Here is a 20,868-nt window from a genome sequence, read left to right on the forward strand (position 1 = left end):
ATCTATATTTAAATTTGGCTTGTTTGTCTGTCTGTTTGTCTGTTTGTTTGTTTGTATCCAATAAACGTCAAAACGGCTGAACCGATCGGGCCCAAATTTTTTGTGGGACATCTAGGGACTCCAGGGAAGGTTTATGAATCAACAAAATTTCAAATATTTGTCTCCATCAAAATTCGATCGTCATTAAATTTTTTAAAATTTTGAAAATCCGCGAAATCTTTTGTGAAAATCCGCGAATTATTTTTGTTTTGTTTTACGATGTACACAAAGAGAACATGTTCACAATTAATTTAGGAGATGGGCGCGAAGCGCCCTCTAAGGCTAGAAAGAAGGGCGCGAAGCGCCTTGAATTTCTAGTATAATAAAAACATGCTCAATAAGAGGATATTTAAAACGTAATCTAAAGAGCAGGCAAGCAGACGAAAAGACGAAATTGACAAAAAAAATCAGGCTGAAATGAAAACTACACGACCACTCAAATCGAACAGACGAACAGACGAACAGACGAACATAAAATCGGACAAGTAGCTTATAAGACAATGCTTGCAACAGATAAGAGTTTTACGAACACGACTTCTCAAGAATATATATCTATATATATTATATATGCAGACTGTCCCAAAAATGTGTATATATATTATATATTAAGACTGTCCCAAATATATATATATATATATATAAAGTTGTAACGCACCTCTGCCCCTTTAGTAAAAGTAAATTCAACCTGTATGAAGCATAAAGTCTGACCGCGTCAACCTAGTTGCGGAAATTCAAAAGACTACAGCAGCCCGTGTTGTAATCTCTGTTTGTCTGGTTGTTTGTTTATCAGATCAAAACTAAGGAGCCCCTGGACCGATTTGCCTCAAATCAACTTTTATAGGGAAAAATAGCTAAACTCGTAATTGACGACCAAGCGCGGGTAATCAAAGAGTAACAATTTTTCTTTAATCTCTTTTAAAACTATTTTATAAATACCAAGGAACAGATATATTGAATAGGAGACATAATTGAACACAGTAGACTCAGTCGAACCACTTATACTTAGCGCACAAGAGAGGGGGTTGTAGTTGTACTCTATGCTCGCTATTTATTAAATATTTTGATGCGATTTATAAGCGCAAAAAGAATCTGAAAAACGTTAAAGCGATTAATTGAAAATTCCTTGTTTTACATTTGTTATCGTTTCTGAAATGGTTTTGAATACGAACACGAAAAATGAATCTAAACTGTTTTCCAATAAAAGATTTTGGGACGTAAAACACAAAAATATCTTCGTTTTTCCCTTTTAAATTAAGTATTTTCTCAAAAAATTGTTTAATGTTTTTTTTGGGGCAGACTCTGTAGTATCTTTGACAATAATGATGGAAGAATAGGGATTGCAAGTTTAACGATTTGACAGAGTGTCCCAAAAACTGTTCTAATAATCTTAAAAATTAAATTCAATTTTTGCCTTCAATTTTTCTTGAATTTGTTTAAAATAGTTGGACCACTCTAATCCGACGGACAATTCTGGAAAGTCCTATTACTAAGGAATATTTGTACATCCTACATCTTAAAAATGTCAACAATTCAGACTGGTCGGACGTTTATGACGCATACTGGAGTCTGGACTGAGTTTATGGTTTGATGGTCAATCAAGATTAAATAAATAAGAAAAAGTTTTATAAAAATATATTTGAGTATAGTGTATACATACATTTATATCACAGCCTAGTTAATGCAGATAGGGATAATAAAAAATACGGGAAACTTTCATTGAAATTTAAAAATCTGCAGAGGACATTTTGATTTTAAACTGTCACATTTTCTTAACTTTAGATTTAAAAAGTTTGACTGATAAAAAGCTCAATATAAAAAAGATTCAGTGTTAGGACTTTTACTGAACTTACATATTATGAACCATATTAAAAACTATAATAAAGTATATAAGTTACAAAAACGAACATGACTAAATTACAAGTTTGTGTTAAAAAAACTGTTGTCACAAATTTCATCAATTTTAGGAAAATTGTATGATTGATAAGCTTTATGAATGAACAGTTCGTTCAACTTCTACATGAATGACTATTACATTGACATTTGCCAATTTCAGTTAATTTAGACAATCTGTACAATTGGCGGTTTCAATGTTTTCCACACTTTAAAGGCATACATATATGGGTCTCTATCTAGGCCGGGGGAGATTTTTAAATGACTAAATTTGATGTTTCAGGAAATAACAAGAACAACTGCTGAAAAGGCAGCATCGTGCAGTACGGTACAGTACAGTACAGTAACGTACAGTACAGTACAGTACAGTACAATGCAGTACAGTACAGTACAGTACAGTACAGTAAAGTACAGAAAATATAAATACTATATAGATATAAACATACATTAAAATTGGCAAGGTGGGATCATTTTTAAAGTATTAAAATCAAAAACTTATATAAAACTTTCACAGTTTAGGTTTTTAAGAGTATTTATGTATATTGTACAACGTACATGGAATGAAAATACCACTCTAAAAAAGCAAAAATGTTTTAGAAAAACAAGCTAATTTTCCTGTACTGTGTACATTGTCCTCTCTACATACATATTCATACTCAACTGTGACTGCAGTTGGTTGACTGGACTGTGAGAAAATATAATTTTAAAATTTTTTTCATTTTTGTCATGGTCTGTAAGTAAATCTATAGTATCTGGGATCGCTTTGAGAGATTGCAGAGCCTGAAGGCGTTATTCTAGAATACCCTCTATTGGAACAAAGACTGTGTTCGATTCACAATGGTACACTTTAAATCTTTGTCTGATTTGCGATGATTGAGAAATTCTAATTTTTAAGACTGAACACTCGAGTTTTAGCATGAAAAATAAGGATATCTCTGTCAACGATGATAAGATAAAGGTTTAAAGGGTACCGTTGTTAATCGGGCATGAAACTCTTTATATTGGGGCTCATTTCAAATTCCGCAACCAGTCCCTTTAAACATGAAACACTTTTATCTCTCCTTTTCAGGGTTCGATATTCATCAGAGATGAGAGATTAGGATGAAGAATAAGAGAAGAACTAAAATCAGTTTCTTTTTTTCACACTTGAAGCTCTATATAGGACACGGTTAGCTTACAGCTCAGGGATTATAGATAAACACGTTTAACTCGCTGCAAGGTTCCCGTGGAAGAAACTCGAGCCTTTTCTGGTCTCATAGAACCTTCACTTTTAGGGATAGATACACGAGTATCCAGGCTAGCATGGGTAGAGGATGGTTTAGGGGTTTTAGAGGTTGATTGAGGGGTTAAAGTGGTTGACGGAGGATGGGGAAGGGTTGATGTAGGTTGTTGAACTGGTAGACTACGGTGAGTATTATTATTATTACTGTAATTATCTGAAAAGGGTAGACTAGAGTAGGAATTAGGGGTGCAGTAAACAGGACTGGGGTGGGGAGGGGAGGAGTTGGGGGTGGAGAACGTGAGGGATGAGGGAGGGTAGGAGGAGGAGGTGGAGGAGAAGGATGAGGGAGGGGCAGGGTAGGATGGAGAAGATGTATCTCCAGGTATGGTTGGAGTATTGTATCCGGAATCTTCATGAATGGATCTGAAACAATAAAAAATATGAATTCTCAAAAATATCAAAAACATTTAACCAAAAGTGTATTATTTCCATTGCAGATTTCAGCCTAAAAATTCCTCATCAAGCTTGAATCTGCAATTATTAAGCCACAGCGCAGAAAGTAAAATTTTGCCAAGAAATTGGATTTAGAATAGCTTTGATGGTTTACAGCTTAAAAACTTTACAACCAATGACATCTGGCTGAAAACATATTATGTTCCAATACACATATTTACAGTGACCCTTCACTTAAAGATATTCATGTCGGATTCAAGATTTGTGCAGCAAAGACAAGGAAGGAAATTAAAAGAATTTTTATGAAAAAAATGATATTACTTACTTATCTGAAGGACAGGGGTTGACCAGGGAAACATTACTAGAAGTAACTGAAGCTCCAGATCTTAAAAATATATAAATTTTTTTTCGAAAAAAGGTTACATTTTTTTTACTTATTAATTTGTGTAGTTCTTCATTAAGAAGATTTGCTTTTTGCTTTTATAAAAGATGATTATTGTTATTCTTATTATCCTTATTATTATTATTATTACTATTATTATTATTATTATTAGTAGTAGTAGTAGTAGTAGTATTATTGTTATTATTATTATTATTATTATTATTATTATTATTATTATTATTATTATTATTATTATTATTATTATTATTATTATTATTATTATTAGTATTATTTTTATTATGGTATCTACCTGATACTACATGATCTTGTAGCAAAGTATCCAATGATGAATCCAAGTATAAGAGTTAGTATCCCAGTAATTACTGCAGATATTACAACAGTACTCAGCTCATATAGATCATCCTCAATCACTGGAAAATATCAGAAAATTAATAAATAAAATCAATAAATATACAATGATCTAAGTGTCGCAAGAAAACAATCAATGAGAAATTTTCCAAATACGCTTTAAAACGAGGAACATGGCGTTACTACATTTTAAAGTTGACCCAGCCTTCAAAAATTGATGCAACTTTTTTGCTGCATTCTGGATCTATGTGAGTGGGGGTGTCAGGCTCAAGTTTGAATAGTCCAATGAATATGAAGCACTGTACACTGTATCAATTCCAGGCTAATTTTCAAGCCAAACTAGTTTAACTATGTGCTTTAAAACAGCATCAAATATCTACACATACAATTTTTTAATGTCGTCTTCCTTTACCACAGGTTAAAAGGTCCTACTGCAGGTTTATAGAATATGTCATCGATCTATTGTTCCTCAGTTTAAACGGAATAAAAACTTTGATTTGAAACAAGAAACAAGTTTTTTTTTGAAAAATATTTGTTGAAACATTTTGTTAGGGCGTTTTTATCAAAGGTCCGCAAAATAAACTTTATGATACAACTTTTGGGTTCATTCTTCAAATGCTTCTCATTAAGAGAATTTCTTTGAAAGTGTTTAAAAACGTTATCTTCACGCAATGTCACTTCACGCATGTGTGCAGTGACTCAAAATAAACCAAACCTGGGGCGCCCTCAGATTAGGGGGCAGCAAATTTTACTCTTTTTCATAATCTTGTTTACTAGGTACTAGGTACTTTCAGATTCGTTAATACTGTAAAATCTGCTAGATCAAATAAAAGTTTAATATAAATTAGAGCCAATTACAACATCAAGCTGGAACTATAACTATTGGGAATTCAGACTTTAAGAGAAGTGTTTATTTTTTTTTATTTTTTAATACGCTTATTTTTGCTGCCCTTTAACTATGTTTATTTATACAATATTCATATATTGCTGCACCCTAACCGTAGCTTATACAATATTTATATTTTGCTCCACCCTAACTATGTTCTTTTATACAATATTCATATATTGATGCACCCTAACTGTAGTTTATAAAATATTTACATTTTGCTGCACCCTAACTGTAGTTTATAAAATATTTACATTTTGCTGCACCCTAACTGTAGTTTATAAAATATTTACATTTTGCTTCACCCTAAATGTAGTTTAAATAATATTTATATTTTGCTACACCCTACTAGGTCAGTTTATATAATTAACCAATCTTAAAAATGTGGACTGGGCCATGTTATTAATAGTTAAATCTTGAAACTGTTTTTGTCCAACTTGAAGAGATCATTGTGTAAGTATTGATTTAGGTGAGTAATATTTTATGAAACATGAAAGGATTTGACATGTTCTCATATTCTACTGTTAGCGAGGCGAGGGGGGGGGGGGGCTAGGGGGGATATTAGAATGTAGAAGAAAAAACGTGGAAATAAAATAACAATACTTGTTATTCGCCTTTATCTCTATTTAAACATATGTAAGATGTTTTAATCAAGTTCATTACTATGACGTTTTATCTCACACCCTTTAACTTTTTAAGCTTTCTTAAAGTCTTATTCTTTGGAGATAACCCTGTATGTGTATTTTCTTTAAAAAGAATTAAGTCTTTGCCACAAACTCTGATTTTCGAATTATTAATTATTTTCAACCCAATTTCGTAGGTCTAAGATATTTAAAACTATGAATCTTGTTAGATAGAATAACCTCAGTTTGAAATATCTGAGGTTTACACTATCATGTTTTGTTAAGAAATAGGGATTCGATAATTTGTTTTCGTGGCAAAGACTAAAATCTTTAACCATGAATCCCGTCAGTTTTAACTTTTAAACAATTAGTATCCAACCCCATCTATCCTTACAGGGATTAAAATACCTACTTCAAAATAAAGTCAAATATAATTGAATGTGAAATCATGAGGGTTTTACTTTGACCCCCTCCCCCCCTATTTTTTGTGGGTAGNGTAGTGAATTCTTGATAAAAATATCATGTTATTTAAGGATAAGGTTTGGGGAGGTGGGCGGTGGGGGATCCAAGTTTAAAATCCAGTTTATTTAGGAGAGTTTATTCTTATCAGGTTGTTAGAAGTGACGTTAAATATAAAACATGTTGGATATTATCATAGATTACTCAGATAGGACAACATAGTTCTATAGATTACTCAGATAGGACAACATAGTTCCATAGATTACTCAGATAAGACAAAAAAGTTCCACAGATTACTCAGATAGGACAACATAGTTGCACAGCTTACTCAGATAGGACAACATGGTTCCACAGATTATTCAGATAGGACAACATAGTTCAACAGATTACTCAGATAGGACAACATAGTTCCACATATTACTCAGACAGGACAACATAGTTCCACAGATTACTTATATAGGACAACATAGTTCCACAGATTACTCAGAAAGGAAAACATAGTTCCACAAATTATTCAGATAGGAAAACTTAGCTCCACAGCTTACTCAGATAAGACAACATAGTTCCACGGCTTACTCAGATTGGTCAACATAAGTTCCAAACATTAAATAAATATTTCTTCTTATTTATACAGATTACTCAGATAGGACAACATAAGTTAAATAGATTAGATAAATGTTTCTTCTTAGTTACACAGATTACTCAGATAGGAAAACATACGTTCCACAGATTAAAAAATATTTCTTCTTGGTTATACAGATTACTCAAATCGGACAACAAAAGTCATAAATTACACATATTTAACAGATATTTCGTCTTTATCATTAAACATATTTTTAGAACTAAAGATGCTGACATAGATTTTACAGTTAGGACAAACGATGTCGATGAAGTTACACAGATTTCACAGAGAGGACAAAGGCTGTCGACATATTTACATAGATTTCACAGATAGGACAAATGCTGTGGTTGTAATTACGCAGATTTCAAAGATAAGACAAAATATGGATTATTTAAAGACTAAATCTGGACATTCTGGATCAGTCCCTAGGATCTGATTGGGTCTAATTGTTTGTTTAATTGTCCGTCTTGGAGTGTGTCTGTTTGTTTTATTCTTACCTGGTTTAGGATCAAGGATAGATAGATAGTTTAAACCAAATTCTTCTTTTTCTATATAATTATATTCATCTTCATTTACTTCTCCTGCTACCTCGCCATCATCAACTTCATCTGATAATATTTACATTAAAGGGACTGTCGTTGGAATTTCAAGTGACTCTTAGTTTAAAAAGGACATTCCCAGTTTACAACGGTACCCTTTAAACCGATATCTGAATAACAATGAGATAGATATTGTCTCTTTTCTAAAATGTTCTGATCTGACAACTCCCTCCATTGTTTCTACCACAGTAATGTGCTAGTCACTTTAACAGAGAAACCACAATTGAAATAAATGAAATAAATAAGTGAAACTAATTCACTTTAGATAAAAAAGATTTTTGCAGGTACCGTTGTGAATCGGAAATACCAACATATAAGTGGAGATTCACTTGAAATTATAGTTCCTTTAGTTTCCTTATTATACAGAGTTACACACAAAGAATTAGAGTTGTATTACGATATAAATCTAAGGTTATGGGACCAAATTGAACGGGACCATGTTTATAGAAAATTTTGAGCTAGTTGTAGTAGGCTAAGTTGAGCCTTTCTTTGCAAGTGGTTCACCTAGGTCATAGAAGTTCAACTTCTTCTCAATATTCAAATCTGTTTTATATTAAATTATTTGACAAAAGCAAACAGATTTTTGGTGCAGAGAAACATGAGAAAAAAACTGCATAAATTCTATAAAGTCGTCTTTGAAGTCTCATATTTGTTGGGTAACTCTGTAAGTTTTATTGAAAATTGTTTAGGAACAAAACGTGGCATGATTTGTTTTTTTTACATATAATCATATCATAACTAAACTATTTACAAAAAATTCATTTTGAAAATTTTCTAAAATCAAAAAACAATTTTGATTAATCTTTTATTTAGATACATGCAAAGTTTCTAACAATTAGTTTTTCTCATGCAAAAGGAATTACGTCTTTGCCACAAATTCAAATGTTCCTAGCGTTATAACTTTGCAACCCAATGTCGTAGACCATAGATATTTCAAACTAAGAATCCTGGTGGATCAAATAATTTGAGTTTGAAATATCAAAGTTTTAAACTATCCAGTTGCAGAAATATTGAGCGTAGAAATTCTGAGTTTGTGAAAAAAAACCTGTTCCTTTTCATTATTTCACTACGTGTTGAATCCTGCACAAAAAGCATGTATGCATACATAATACAACTAAAAAGCTAAAAGCTGTAAACACTTTATCTTCAATATTGGCTTGAAGCCAATGTAAATGAGTAAATTACAAAAACTGATTTGTTTTCCAACTTGAAGCGAAAATATTTTGAATAGATGTTGAATTATGTTTAACATTGAATATTAAATGAGTAATTACGAATACCAAGTCCGTCTTATGAATGCAAATGGTTAAATTAGCTAAGTTTAAAGGGACTGAGTGGGAATTTTAAAGAAACTTCGTAACAACAATCCAATTTTTGTATTTATTAAATTGAAAGTTGACTGGAAAAAATACATAAAGAAGTTTTTTTTGGCAAAACGTTTATTAAAAAATTACTTTAAAATTCGTAAGCTGTTTCTTTATACCAAATAATATTCTTATATTAAGAAGTGAAACTGTTATATCTTTAATCTTAAACCGGTTTATTAAAAAATATAGAGGTGAGCAAGATCAGCTCTTAAAAAAAAAGAAGAGGGGGTATCAAAAATAGTCTTATATGTTATTTTGCACATAGCAAAAAAAAGCATCAATTAAAAATAATTAATTTTTAGCTTGAAAAATAAAGATATTCATCCTTGATAAGACAAACTTTTAAATGGCCCAGTGGTGAATCTGACAGATAAAGTTGGAAATATATGGTCCGGCACTCGAAATATATATGGTCCGGCACTCGAAATATATATGGTCCGGCACTCGAAATATATATGGTTCGGCACTCGAAATATATATGGTCCGGCACTCGAAATATATATGGTCCGGCACTCGAAATATATATGGTCCGGCACTCGAAATATATATAGTCCGGCACTCGAAATATATATGGTCCGGCACTCGAAATATATATGGTCCGGCAATCGAAATATATATGGTCCAGCAATCGAAATATATATGGTCCGGCACTCGAAATATATATTGTCCGGCACTCGAAATATATATGGTCCGCCACTCGAAATATATATTGTCCGGCACTCGAAATAACTTCTAAAGTCCATAAATATTATTACTATTTGGCACTGCAAAAACTTTGAAACCTGTTTTAAAGTTGTGAGAATTCTATTTCATAAAATTATTCCTTTGCATAAAACAAATTGCATTTTCATAATTTCACTTTTTATCTTGATTACATTTTTTGCATCATTTAAAATTCAAAGAGACCTTTCAAAATCTCAACCATTCATTAAAAAAATTATAAATTTATCATTCCCATGTTATTTTATATGAATTAGCCAATTAAAAGAAAAACAATGCAAAAAAATTCCGAAACTAATGTAAATTTCAGAATTATTCTTAAAATAATTTTTTACGCATTTTTTTTAATCCGGAGAGGAGGGGTTAAAAGGTTATACACAAAGTCAGCTGTTCTTTTATCGTAAATATATTTACAAAAATAACAAATAGATAGATAGATAGATAGATAGAATTTAATTGAATAAATAGAAAATGCATAAAAGAGTGAATGTATATTGCATATATATGTATATATGTATATATATGTATTTTGTATATGTATCTCCTACTTAAAAAAGCATGTTACTACTGTTAATTAAGCATATTTATGCAGGCATTTATACAAGCATGCGGGTAGAGGTACATTCTGCTGTTCATGCAAAATAACAAGCCAGGGGGGGGGCTATAGGGGTGACAAGAAGAAGAGGCAAAAGAGATAAAATAATGAAAATAGTATGAAAAAATAAAAACTTTTTTAATTCTAAAAGTTTTTCCAATTACTTAATTATCAAAGTAAACTAATACTTTAGTAGAAGAAAAATCAAAAGTAATTATTGGTAAACATTTGTAAGAAAAATTGCTAAATATTAGTAAAATAGTTGCTAAATATTAGTGAAATAACTGCCAAATATCAGTGAAATAATTGTTAAACATTAGTGAAATAATTGATAAATATTAGTAAAATAATTGATAAATATTATTGAAATTATTTTTAAATATTAGTGAAATAATGGCTGAATATTAGTGAAATAATTAATACTGGCTAAATAATTACTAAATTTTAGTGAAATAATTGCTAAATATTAGTGAAATAATTGCTAAATATTAGTGAAATAATTGCTAAATATTAGTGAAATAATTGATAAATAATAGTGAAATAATTGCTAAATATTAGTGAAATAACTGATAAATATTAGTGAAATAATTGATAAATATTAGTGAAATAATTGCTAAATATTAGTGAAATAATTATTGAATATTAGTAAAATAATTGCTAGATATTAGTAAAATAATTGTTAAATAGTATTGCTAAATATTAGTAAAATAGTTGCTAAATATTAGTGAAATAACTGCGAAATATCAGTGAAATAATTGTTAAATATTAGTGAAATAATTGATAAATATTAGTAAAATAATTGCTAAATATTGGAGAAATAATTGCCAAATATTAGTGAAAGAATTGTTAAATATTAGTAAAATAATTGCTAAATATTGGTGAAATAATTGTTAAATATTAGAAAAATAATTGTTAAATATTAGTAAAATAATTGCTAAATATTAGTAAAATAATTGCTAAATATCAGTAAAAACTGTTGATGTAATCTAAAAGACCCTCAATTTGAAGAGGTGCATACCGGATTCACAACGGCAGGTATTTTATGTTAAACAATGTGTTAGATATCCTCGATTTTATATTTGACATTTGATTTAACTTTAACAATGAACTATTGTATCCGCAGCACTTTTGCAGGTCACTTTTATCCAGAAACATAATTTAAAATAATTAATTAAAGTAAAAAAACATGAATATCTCATTCATTCTTAATCAGACAAAGCTTTACAGCGTACCGTTGTGAATCCGACATGTCACTGCTCAAATAAGGAGTCAATTCAAATTAAATCTACAGTGTCTTTACATAATTTAAATTTATTGCTAGAATGTTTTAATCTAAATACTTAATATTTTTCTGAATAAAACCTACTTGAATCTATATCCTGCCCTCTTCCCTGCGGTTTACTGAATGGGGAAGGGGGAGGGGAGGGACAAAAGTTTGTGCATGCTGGACATGTGCAAGGGGTTGGTATAGTTGTGCTAGGATAGGGTAGAAGTAGGGTCGATTGTGTAGATGTCGTCTTTCTGTCAGCTTCAGTAGCAGTTGACGTAGTCTCACCAGCATCTGTTGTAGCAATCGTAACTTCTATAAAACAATAACGATATCAATGATAATAATTTAGTTTTTAAACAAATTTAATAAAAGAGAAAATAAAAGAAATTATAGAGACAAAATATTTTGTAGTTCTTTCGATAATGTTTTTGAACACTGAATCATGCCCAGCCCAGCTAAAATTTGGTGAGATATTCCTAACATTCTTAGATTATAACAAAATGATCAATATTACAAAGAATATTTTAGGGTTTGCAGACGCATGAATAAATAGATAGATAAGAGATTAAATAAAACATTACTGTCACCGACCTAGTGCATTGTATAGATACATGTTTGGCCCCCCAGACAAAAGAGGGAAGCTTGGCAAAATAGCCCCAATTAAACACAAATAAAAACTAATTAAATACTTAATAGGGGCTTTTTGCAGTTGTAAACTTAATAGTGTTTAGATAAAGAGATCCAGTTGTACTTAAGGATCAAAGAAATATCTTTAACATTTTATGAACGGAACAGGAAAATAAATGAAGGGATCATATAATGGAGGCGTATAACGGAGTGAGAGCTAGGGCAAAGGAGGAGGGGTATGGAGAAGGAATTGGGTGATGGGAAGGAAGGGAAGGATGGAGGGGGGGAAGAATGGAGAGAAAAGGGTATGGGGAGAGAAGGAGATCCTCTCCCATAGTTTGGTGGATTTGTTCAATGTCAAGACCAATATTTTCCCATCTTCAATCATAAATTTAATTTGTTTTTTTAGGAATAATTTGTCACGGTTAACCAAGGAAACAAAACAATTGCGAATTAATTTATACTAATTTATATTTATATTTATAGTTGGTATTGGAGGAGATATTATTAATGATTAAAAATGACGGATTAGTAAAAAGATTGCATTATTTTATGAGCCATGAGCCATCGAAGAATTTGATTTTATTTTTTTGCACAAAAAAAAACAAATTTGAGGTTATCATTGAAGCATGGTTTGTAAGGCACAAATTAATTTCCATAAAATGCATAAGACAGGGTATTCAACGAAATATGAAGCATGAAGATCGTCTTTGAGCATTGAAATAATTTGCTTATCAACCCCATCTGGAAGATTAAATTTTTGAAATACCAAGATTAAAGGTATTTTTTTATTCAAGAATTTTTCTTCTAAAATTAGGTTACTGAATAAATGCTGCAAATTATTTTAAAGACGAGCTTCAAGTATCCCAGAACTTTCAAACTTCGTAGGACACCCTGTAGGTTTCAAAACTTGTAAATTCAACCCAAAAGAAATAAATCTCACGAATTGGCAAAATAAGGGTTTTGGAAAAGTAAATTTTAAATAACTGTTTGCAATAACCTATTACCCCTCTCTGCCCTTCGGTTCAACCCTCATAAAAACATTTGATTCACATCAGTTTGAATTGTTTGAAATATTGAAAAACTTCTCTCTTAGTCTGAATTTGACAAGTAAATAGATGTTAAAAGCCTCATTTCAACAATAATCCAAACTCAGAAACCAAAAAACCAGAAAATACAGATTTCAACCAGATCTATAGCTATGCAAAATGAAACAGAACCGGCAAAATAAAATACAGTGATAACCAGAAAACTGTAGAATAGGAAGACGACCTTAAAGCAAAACTAAAGTCCATTTGATGTTGTTACGAAGCAAATAGAAGTTCCTTAGTGAAATGGGTCTATTTGCAATATACCCGTTTGCAGTCCCTTATGTTTATTAGATTATTTTAAGTCGACTTGACATTCCAGAGTTTTCTGGTTTTAAATGCAGAACTGGCAAAATTAAATAGAACTGGGTGAATTAAACAAGACCGACAAAATTTAACAGAACTGGCAAAATTAAATACGACTGGCAAAATTAAATAGAACCGGCAAAACGAAATAGAATCGGCAAAATGAAACAGAACTGGCGAAATTAACTAGAACCGGCAAAACTAAAGATAACCGGCAAAATGAAATAGAACTAGAAGAAAACTAGTAGAAAACTAGAAGAAAACTAGTAGAAAACTAGAAGAAAACCAGAAGAAAACTAGAAAAAAAAACTAGAACAAAACTAAAACAAAACTAGAAGAACACTAAAAGACAACTAGAAGAAAACTAGAAGAAAACTAGAAGAAAACTAGAAGAAAACTAGTAGAAAACTAGAAGAACACTAGAAGACTACTATAAGAAAACTAGAAGAAAACTAGAAGATAACTAGAAGAAAACTAAGACCAAAAACTAAACGTATTTTTCAAAATAGCAATATCATTTTATGACATTGATGACTTTAAAATAGCTGAATAGATTTCTGCAAACCCCGCCTTGCAAAACTTTAAACACGGATTTGCAAAATAAGTAGAAAATGTAAATGTATGGCGGAACAAAATACCGAAGTCAAGAAACGAAAAGATTGAACAAATGTACTTTTATGTTTCGCTTTCAGTAAACATCTCTAACTTAAAGGACTATTTACGTAGATTATACAGACCCTCAATTTGAGCCAAAAATAATCGATATCCTTGTTTTACTATCTGAAAAATGATAATTTTTAATAACAATCTCTCTCTTTAAGATATTTTTAGATGTATGCAGCTGAAACAAGGAAGGAACTTGATAGAATTAATATTTTCAAGATGGAAAAACGAATTTATCATTGGTAATTTGAGAAAGGTTTAAAGGGAACCGTTGTGAATCGACCTTTTGAGTTGAGGGTTCCTTGAAAAATTGACAGCAATCCCTTTATTAGGATATTGTAGACATTTAATACATAAGGTTGCAAAGATATAGGGATTGTACCATAAGAGATTGAGGCTAATAATCATTTCCTTTATATTAAAAAAATTAATTGAGTCAAATTGTCTTAACCATATATTTTTTTAACCTGATCGTGTGAACCTTTGACATTTCGAATTTTGATTTTTTAATCTAAACGAGTTCATAGTTTGAACTATCTAAGGTCTAAGGGTTTTACAAACATAGGAATTAGAAAATCAAAGTTTGTGGCAAAGACTCAATTTCTTTGTATTGAAAATCTAAACTGTAAATGAATTATGAATGGTTCTTCACGAATTTGAAATGGTTCGCTAGCTTTGCTAAATTGATTCTGACATGTTGCAGTTTTCAATTCAGAAAAATGTTCTTGAATATTCAGCAAAGACAGGGCTGGTGCAATTTACAACTTTTGACGTGAACATAGTTTTCTTGGTTTAAATTATGTTTATGGCCAAGAATATAAAGACAGACAGATAAATGTTTGGTTTAGCGGAGGCTAAACCAAACATTTAAGCCGCGGCTCAAATACGGCCGGCTGGTTCCACTTAAAATTGTATTCAATTTTTCAAGATTTAAGCCAGCGCTCAATTGAAACTGGTTTTTGGTAGATTTAAGCCGCGACTCAAATTCATGAAATTCGGACAGTGGATGAATAAACTGATAGAGTCACCGATTTATAAATAAAAGAATCAAAAACGGAATTCAATATTTGAAGCTGAAGAAAAGAATAAATTTAAAGAATTATGAATGAAAAAAATGCGTTTTTTGCAGGGGTGGGTGTTGAAAAAAATCTATTAGATGAATGCTAAGATGCATCTTTCAATGAATGCAGAAGCTGCAACAGATGAGATTAAACTGATAACACTGAATGAATCCAATTATGCAAAAAAAACTAATTTAAAAAATACATTATTTAGGGTTTTTTTTGCGCCAAATCTTGTATCTTTACATTACTAATTGACACAGCTTGATAAGAATATGTATCATGACATTAACTAAGATAATGTATCATGACATTAATGTATCATAAGATTAATGAGGAAAAGTTCAGGGTTTATGCATCGTTATTTTTGCATCAAGAGTTAAAATGTATCATAAAATAAACGCTCCAACGGACATAATTTCAACCTCTGTGATTCACAAAGGTACCCATTAAACCACTATCTGAGAAACAATGAGAAAGATACCGTCGTGTGCCTATATTAAATTAAAACGTTCTGAATTCTCACAGTTTCCTTCATTGTCTCTGTAGCGTAACCCGTTTAAATCTTACAATTGAAAATATACAATGTTTTGCTAGAATATGCTTAACTGTTGTAAATCAGAAATGCCACTCCATAAACTGAGGGTCACTTGAAAGGTGGTTACAGTCACAATAAGTTATGTCATCATTATCAATAAGTTGATGCACATTTAGCCATTTTTTGCGATAACAGTAAAACCATTTACAAGTTTTAATTTTAATGAATTAATATTGCATGGATGTTGAATGAATGAATGCAAGAATAAAAGTCTTTTGTTTATGAGTGTTCAGCATGCAAACATAAATCTTAAACAGGTTTCTACTCATCAATGGACTGGGTACAAAACATGTTTTAAGTATTTTTAGAGAAATGAAAACCTTTTTCGTATCTATTTTCCCCTGAAAACCATGCAAAAGAACTGATTATTTGGCTTAAACTCAAATTTTCTAACAAAATAAATTTCAAACTATAGAATTCTAGGTTTTGGGGCAAGTAGCAATACCATTCCTTGGTTAAAAAATTAAATAGCTTATTACCTGTGGTTGTTGTAGTGGTAGCTGTAGTTGTAGTTGTGGTTGTTGTTGTTGTAGTTGTTGTTGTTGAGGGGGTGGGTGGAGGAGGAGGAGGAGGGCAGGACGGATGAACTCCAAGATAAATATCCTGAAGAATTCCATTCAACCTACTCCGGGTAGTGAGAGGAACACAGGATCCCAGCTCCAGGTCCCATCCACAGTACGGACTCCTCATAGCTAGACAGCGTGTACATCCCTCGTGTAGATTGGAGCTCACAGATTCATCACATAGCTCCAGAGGGACGGATTTGACTTCATCATCAGATACAACAACTAGTTTAGGCAAACCGTCCTGTCCTGTCTCCAGGCTGGGTCGGATAATCTGGAGGTTTCGGATTGGAGTGTTTTCAGGAAACAACTGGAGAGATTCAAGAATCCTGGAGGTTTCAGGTCCAGGGTTTTGCGGATTCGTGGCAACCTGAATCCAACAATTTATTAAAACTGTAAAAACCAAGAAAATGCTATTTCGAATTTAAATGCCGTAGTGGTAGTTTGTCTGATTTTTCATCGTTACTAAAATGCTTAAAATAACCCAATTTCAACTTTTGGGATTAGGAACATGAATTTGATCAACTTTGCCATATCAAGCTATGAAGCTCCATATATAGAAACATACATACTATAAACTAGCTTGCGAATCCAGCTTTGAAACTGAAAGCTGAACTTTCTCTACAAAGTTTACCCACTAAACTTTTAATTTTTACCCTTGCAAGACCATTCCTGTGGTTCAACCGTGTTCCCAATCAAAATTTGTGGCAAATCGGTGAAAAGGTTGATGAGTTATGATCGTACAAACAGAAAACAAACAAATAGAGATTACTACTTTATAATATGTGTATATATAGATATTCATATATTGCTATTCACCCATCCTTCTTTTTTTCCTTTTTTTAAAAATTACTTTGTGAATTGTGTAATGTATTCGTTATTTGTTAATTTTAAAAAATAAAATGTATCTATAAAACTTTGGAGGGCCAGCCAATCAAAACAACCAGAAATGGTTAGGCTGTAGCCCTGGCTAATAATTGTTTAGTAAAAAAATTATAAAATGTAAAATGTATTTATTATAATGTTAGTCGAAATATATATCTATCTATCTATGTTTGTCTGTTCAATTTCGAAAAAATTCGTAAAACTACAAAACCGTGTTCTAAATGCGCATTGAAGAAAGTGAGTATTGAATATCTTTAAGTGGTAAGACTGGCTTTTGTGATCTAAAGTTTTAAAAAATCTTATATTATGATTTTTATGATATTAAACGTGAACAATTCCTTTAAACTTAAGTAAAACAGGAAGAACATTCATTTTGATATTTAGTACCTTGATAAACGGGTACAGAAGATAAAACTGATGATAATTAAACATTAGCATAAAATGCAAAACTATTAAGGTTTTATTGAATAATTAATCTCTGAATTAATTATGAGAGTAGCTCATTCAAATTCGACTCAGGTATCTTGAATCATATTAAAAATAACTTTATTATCGCTCAATGCTTACAAGAACATAGTAAAAAAGAATAAGCATGCAAGATAAAAGTAATTATAAAATAAAAGAATTGAAATAATAAAGAACATGGACGATGAACCAAGGCCATACAAAAATCAAAGGGATCAAGATCTAAGCCAATTTTTTTTAAAACAATGTTAAGAAAAAGATCCACAACAAAACTAAGAACAATATTTTCAGATCACAATAAAACAAAAAAAATAGAGTAAGTTTATAAAAAGATTAACAGCAACAAAAATACAAAGAAAGAGAATAAATAATGTTGTGAACAAATTTAAAAATTGTGTCGAACTTTGTTATTTCATACACATACTTTGTACATTGAACAAGGTGAGTAAACAAGAATAGCATTGTACGTTTTAACAAATAAATTTTGTTGCTGCTGTGTTCTTTTCTTAGGTTAAAAAATATTAAAATGCACTGCATAAATGTTGTTTGGGTACAATAGAACAAAAATGCGAAACTTCTTTTTGAAATATCAATAAATCTATCAGAATTTTTTTATATCCCAAAGTTTTATAAAATGTATTAATAAATAAAGGAATGCTAACAAAAAAGCCAAAATTAATACGTACACCAAATCTTGTCAAATCTTACAGTTCTGCAAAATAGAATCTTTAAAACAATAACAATTTTTGGAATGTATTGCTTTATGTGGAAGATTTATAATTAGTAAAAACATTTACGATGTTTTATTTAGTAAGATTTGGTGAAAATTTACATTAATAACTTTTTGCGGAATTGTTGTTCTATGTAACTATTTCATTTATCAACAGATTTTTTTTATAAAATTTCGCGAATTTCATGCATGCATGCATTTCGTTCACTATATTTTTATATTTTTTTAACCTAAAACATGTGCCTCGCAAAAACAAATTCAGTGAGTAAATCCTGGCGTTCTTACTCACCCTGTATATATTATATAGAGAGCAACCAGATATACCTCGTTAATCAATTAGATAAAATTTACGATAAGAAAATTAAAACATTAATTATAATACTATCTGATTTTATTCCATTTTACCCAAATAAATCTTGTTTTACTTTATTTAAAGTGAATCATTTTTTATATACTTGTTCGTTGTTAAGAAATAGAAGTAGTTAGGATTTAAAATACTAAAATATTCCATTAAGGTTTTTAAGATTTGATGAAAATAAATAGTTATATAGAATCAAATCTACTATAATAACTCAAATATTTGCAACATGAGGGTGGAAGCATTTGATATTTCAAATTTGGGCTATTTTTCTTGCCAAAATTATTGCCACAGGATGAAAATATATGAAGATTATGTAATAAGTTGTAACTGGGATACTACTATTATTGTATTCAAGAATAAAGGTTACGCGGAACCAAAAAAATATAGTAAAAGTCGTCAAATGATTCCAACCTTTTTTAGGGACACACTGTATACAATAAAACCAAAACAGATCTAACTAGGAAATTCCGGTTTCGTTGTTAGTCTGTTGGTTTTAATTTGAGTTCTGATACAGGGTTACCCAGTAACCACAAAGGATGAGACTTCAGAGACGACTGTACGGAATGTACATTGTTGGTTTCCTTATATTCATGATTCCTTCAACTATAAACAATTCTTTATTTCTTTGTAAAATCATAAAATCAGCTATTTAAACTTGAAATCGTCATATTTGAATAGTTTCAAGTCGTCTTTACAGTCTTATTCTTTGTGACTTGTGAGTTGTGAGTATAACCCTGTAGATAATCGTGTCAATCATATACGATAAAAAATTCGTTATTATTACTATATCTCATGTTTTTGGGACACCCTGTATACATCATTTTACCTGAAAAACTTTTCCGTTATCTGTGCCCAAATAGAGGACGTCAAAGACCTCCCCATTGAGGGCTCTGACCTCCCTATCTACGGCTATATTGGTAAACCTTTCTCGTACTCCAGACCTAAATAAAACATTTTTATTTATACAATTCTAAACTATTTTTTTTTCATTAATAAAAGATTTTTGTAGTAATTTAAGTGAACCTCTATTTTAGAGTCCATGCTGGATTTAAGACGCACCTTTAGCGTATTAAAGTTTAATTCCTTTTTATAATTTCTAAAAAGAAATCATAATTGGAAATTATCAATTTTAAGAAAAAAGGGTTTCTTCATATTTTTTGCTCATCTGTATACTTGTCTTGTATACTTGTCTGTCTGTCCAATCGTCTGTATGATTGTCTGGGTGTCTAATCGTCTGTATACTTGTATTGGTTTCCGTGTGTCTGTGTGATTGTCTCTCTGTCTGAATAATCGTCTGTATACTTGTCTCTCTGTCTTTCTAATCGTCTGTATACTTATTTGTCTGTCTAATCGTCTGTATACTTGTCTGTCTGTCTAATCGTCTGTATACTTGTCTGTCTGGGTGTCTAATCTTCTGTATACTTGTCTGTCTGGGTGTCTGTTTGATTGTTTATCTGTCTAATCGTCTGTATACTTGTCTGTCTCTCTAATTGTATGTATACTTGTCTCAGTCTGTCTAATCGTCTGTATACTTGGCTGTCTGTCTTATCGTCTGTATACTTGTCTCTCTGTCTGTCCAATCGTCTGTATACTTGTCTCTCTGTCTGTCTAATCGGCTGTATACTTGTCTCTCTGTATGTCTAATCGTCTGTATGATTATCTGTCTGTCTAATCGTCTGTATGGGTGTCTCTCTGTGTGTCTATCAAAAACCTTATTTCTATTAAGTCTAGTGATAGTGGAATAACTATTATACCCTATTGTAGCTGCCCCTATCTGATCAGGGGCGTTCACATTTAAAGCAAAATTTTAAAAGATTGAGAAAATAGTTTTTATGAAAAAAAAATATAAAATGTTGTTAAAATTTGTTACTGGTTGATTATTTTTTCTCAAAAATACGCATTGCTCAGCCCCTTGCATTGGACGGATGGAATGTGGCGTCCAAACAACCCCCTCCCCCCCCCTCTACTCCATCTTCCAATGTTTGCAGACCTGTCTACTCTAAAACAAGATAAATGACGGATTCA

General features: G+C 31.1%; 1 protein-coding gene across 1 annotated transcript in view; it reads right to left on the bottom strand.

The window, feature by feature from the left end:
- Nucleotides 1-2,181: 2,181 nt before the first annotated feature.
- Nucleotides 2,182-20,868, bottom strand: part of LOC111697820 (semaphorin-1A) — a 51,664-nt gene continuing 32,977 nt past the window's right edge. The window contains exons 10-16 of the mRNA XM_023467950.1: nt 19,670-19,784; nt 16,319-16,772; nt 11,593-11,808; nt 7,443-7,553; nt 4,297-4,417; nt 3,930-3,989; nt 2,182-3,574 (exon numbers count right to left, since the gene is read on the bottom strand). Of these exons, the coding sequence (XP_023323718.1) occupies nt 3,118-3,574; nt 3,930-3,989; nt 4,297-4,417; nt 7,443-7,553; nt 11,593-11,808; nt 16,319-16,772; nt 19,670-19,784 (1,534 nt within the window). The 3' untranslated portion in view covers nt 2,182-3,117. The remainder of the gene's footprint in view (nt 3,575-3,929; nt 3,990-4,296; nt 4,418-7,442; nt 7,554-11,592; nt 11,809-16,318; nt 16,773-19,669; nt 19,785-20,868) is intronic.

The sequence above is a fragment of the Eurytemora carolleeae genome, unplaced genomic scaffold (assembly GCF_000591075.1).
Source record: "Eurytemora carolleeae unplaced genomic scaffold, Eaff_2.0 scaffold89, whole genome shotgun sequence".
Classification (NCBI taxonomy): Eukaryota; Metazoa; Arthropoda; class Copepoda; order Calanoida; family Temoridae; genus Eurytemora; species Eurytemora carolleeae.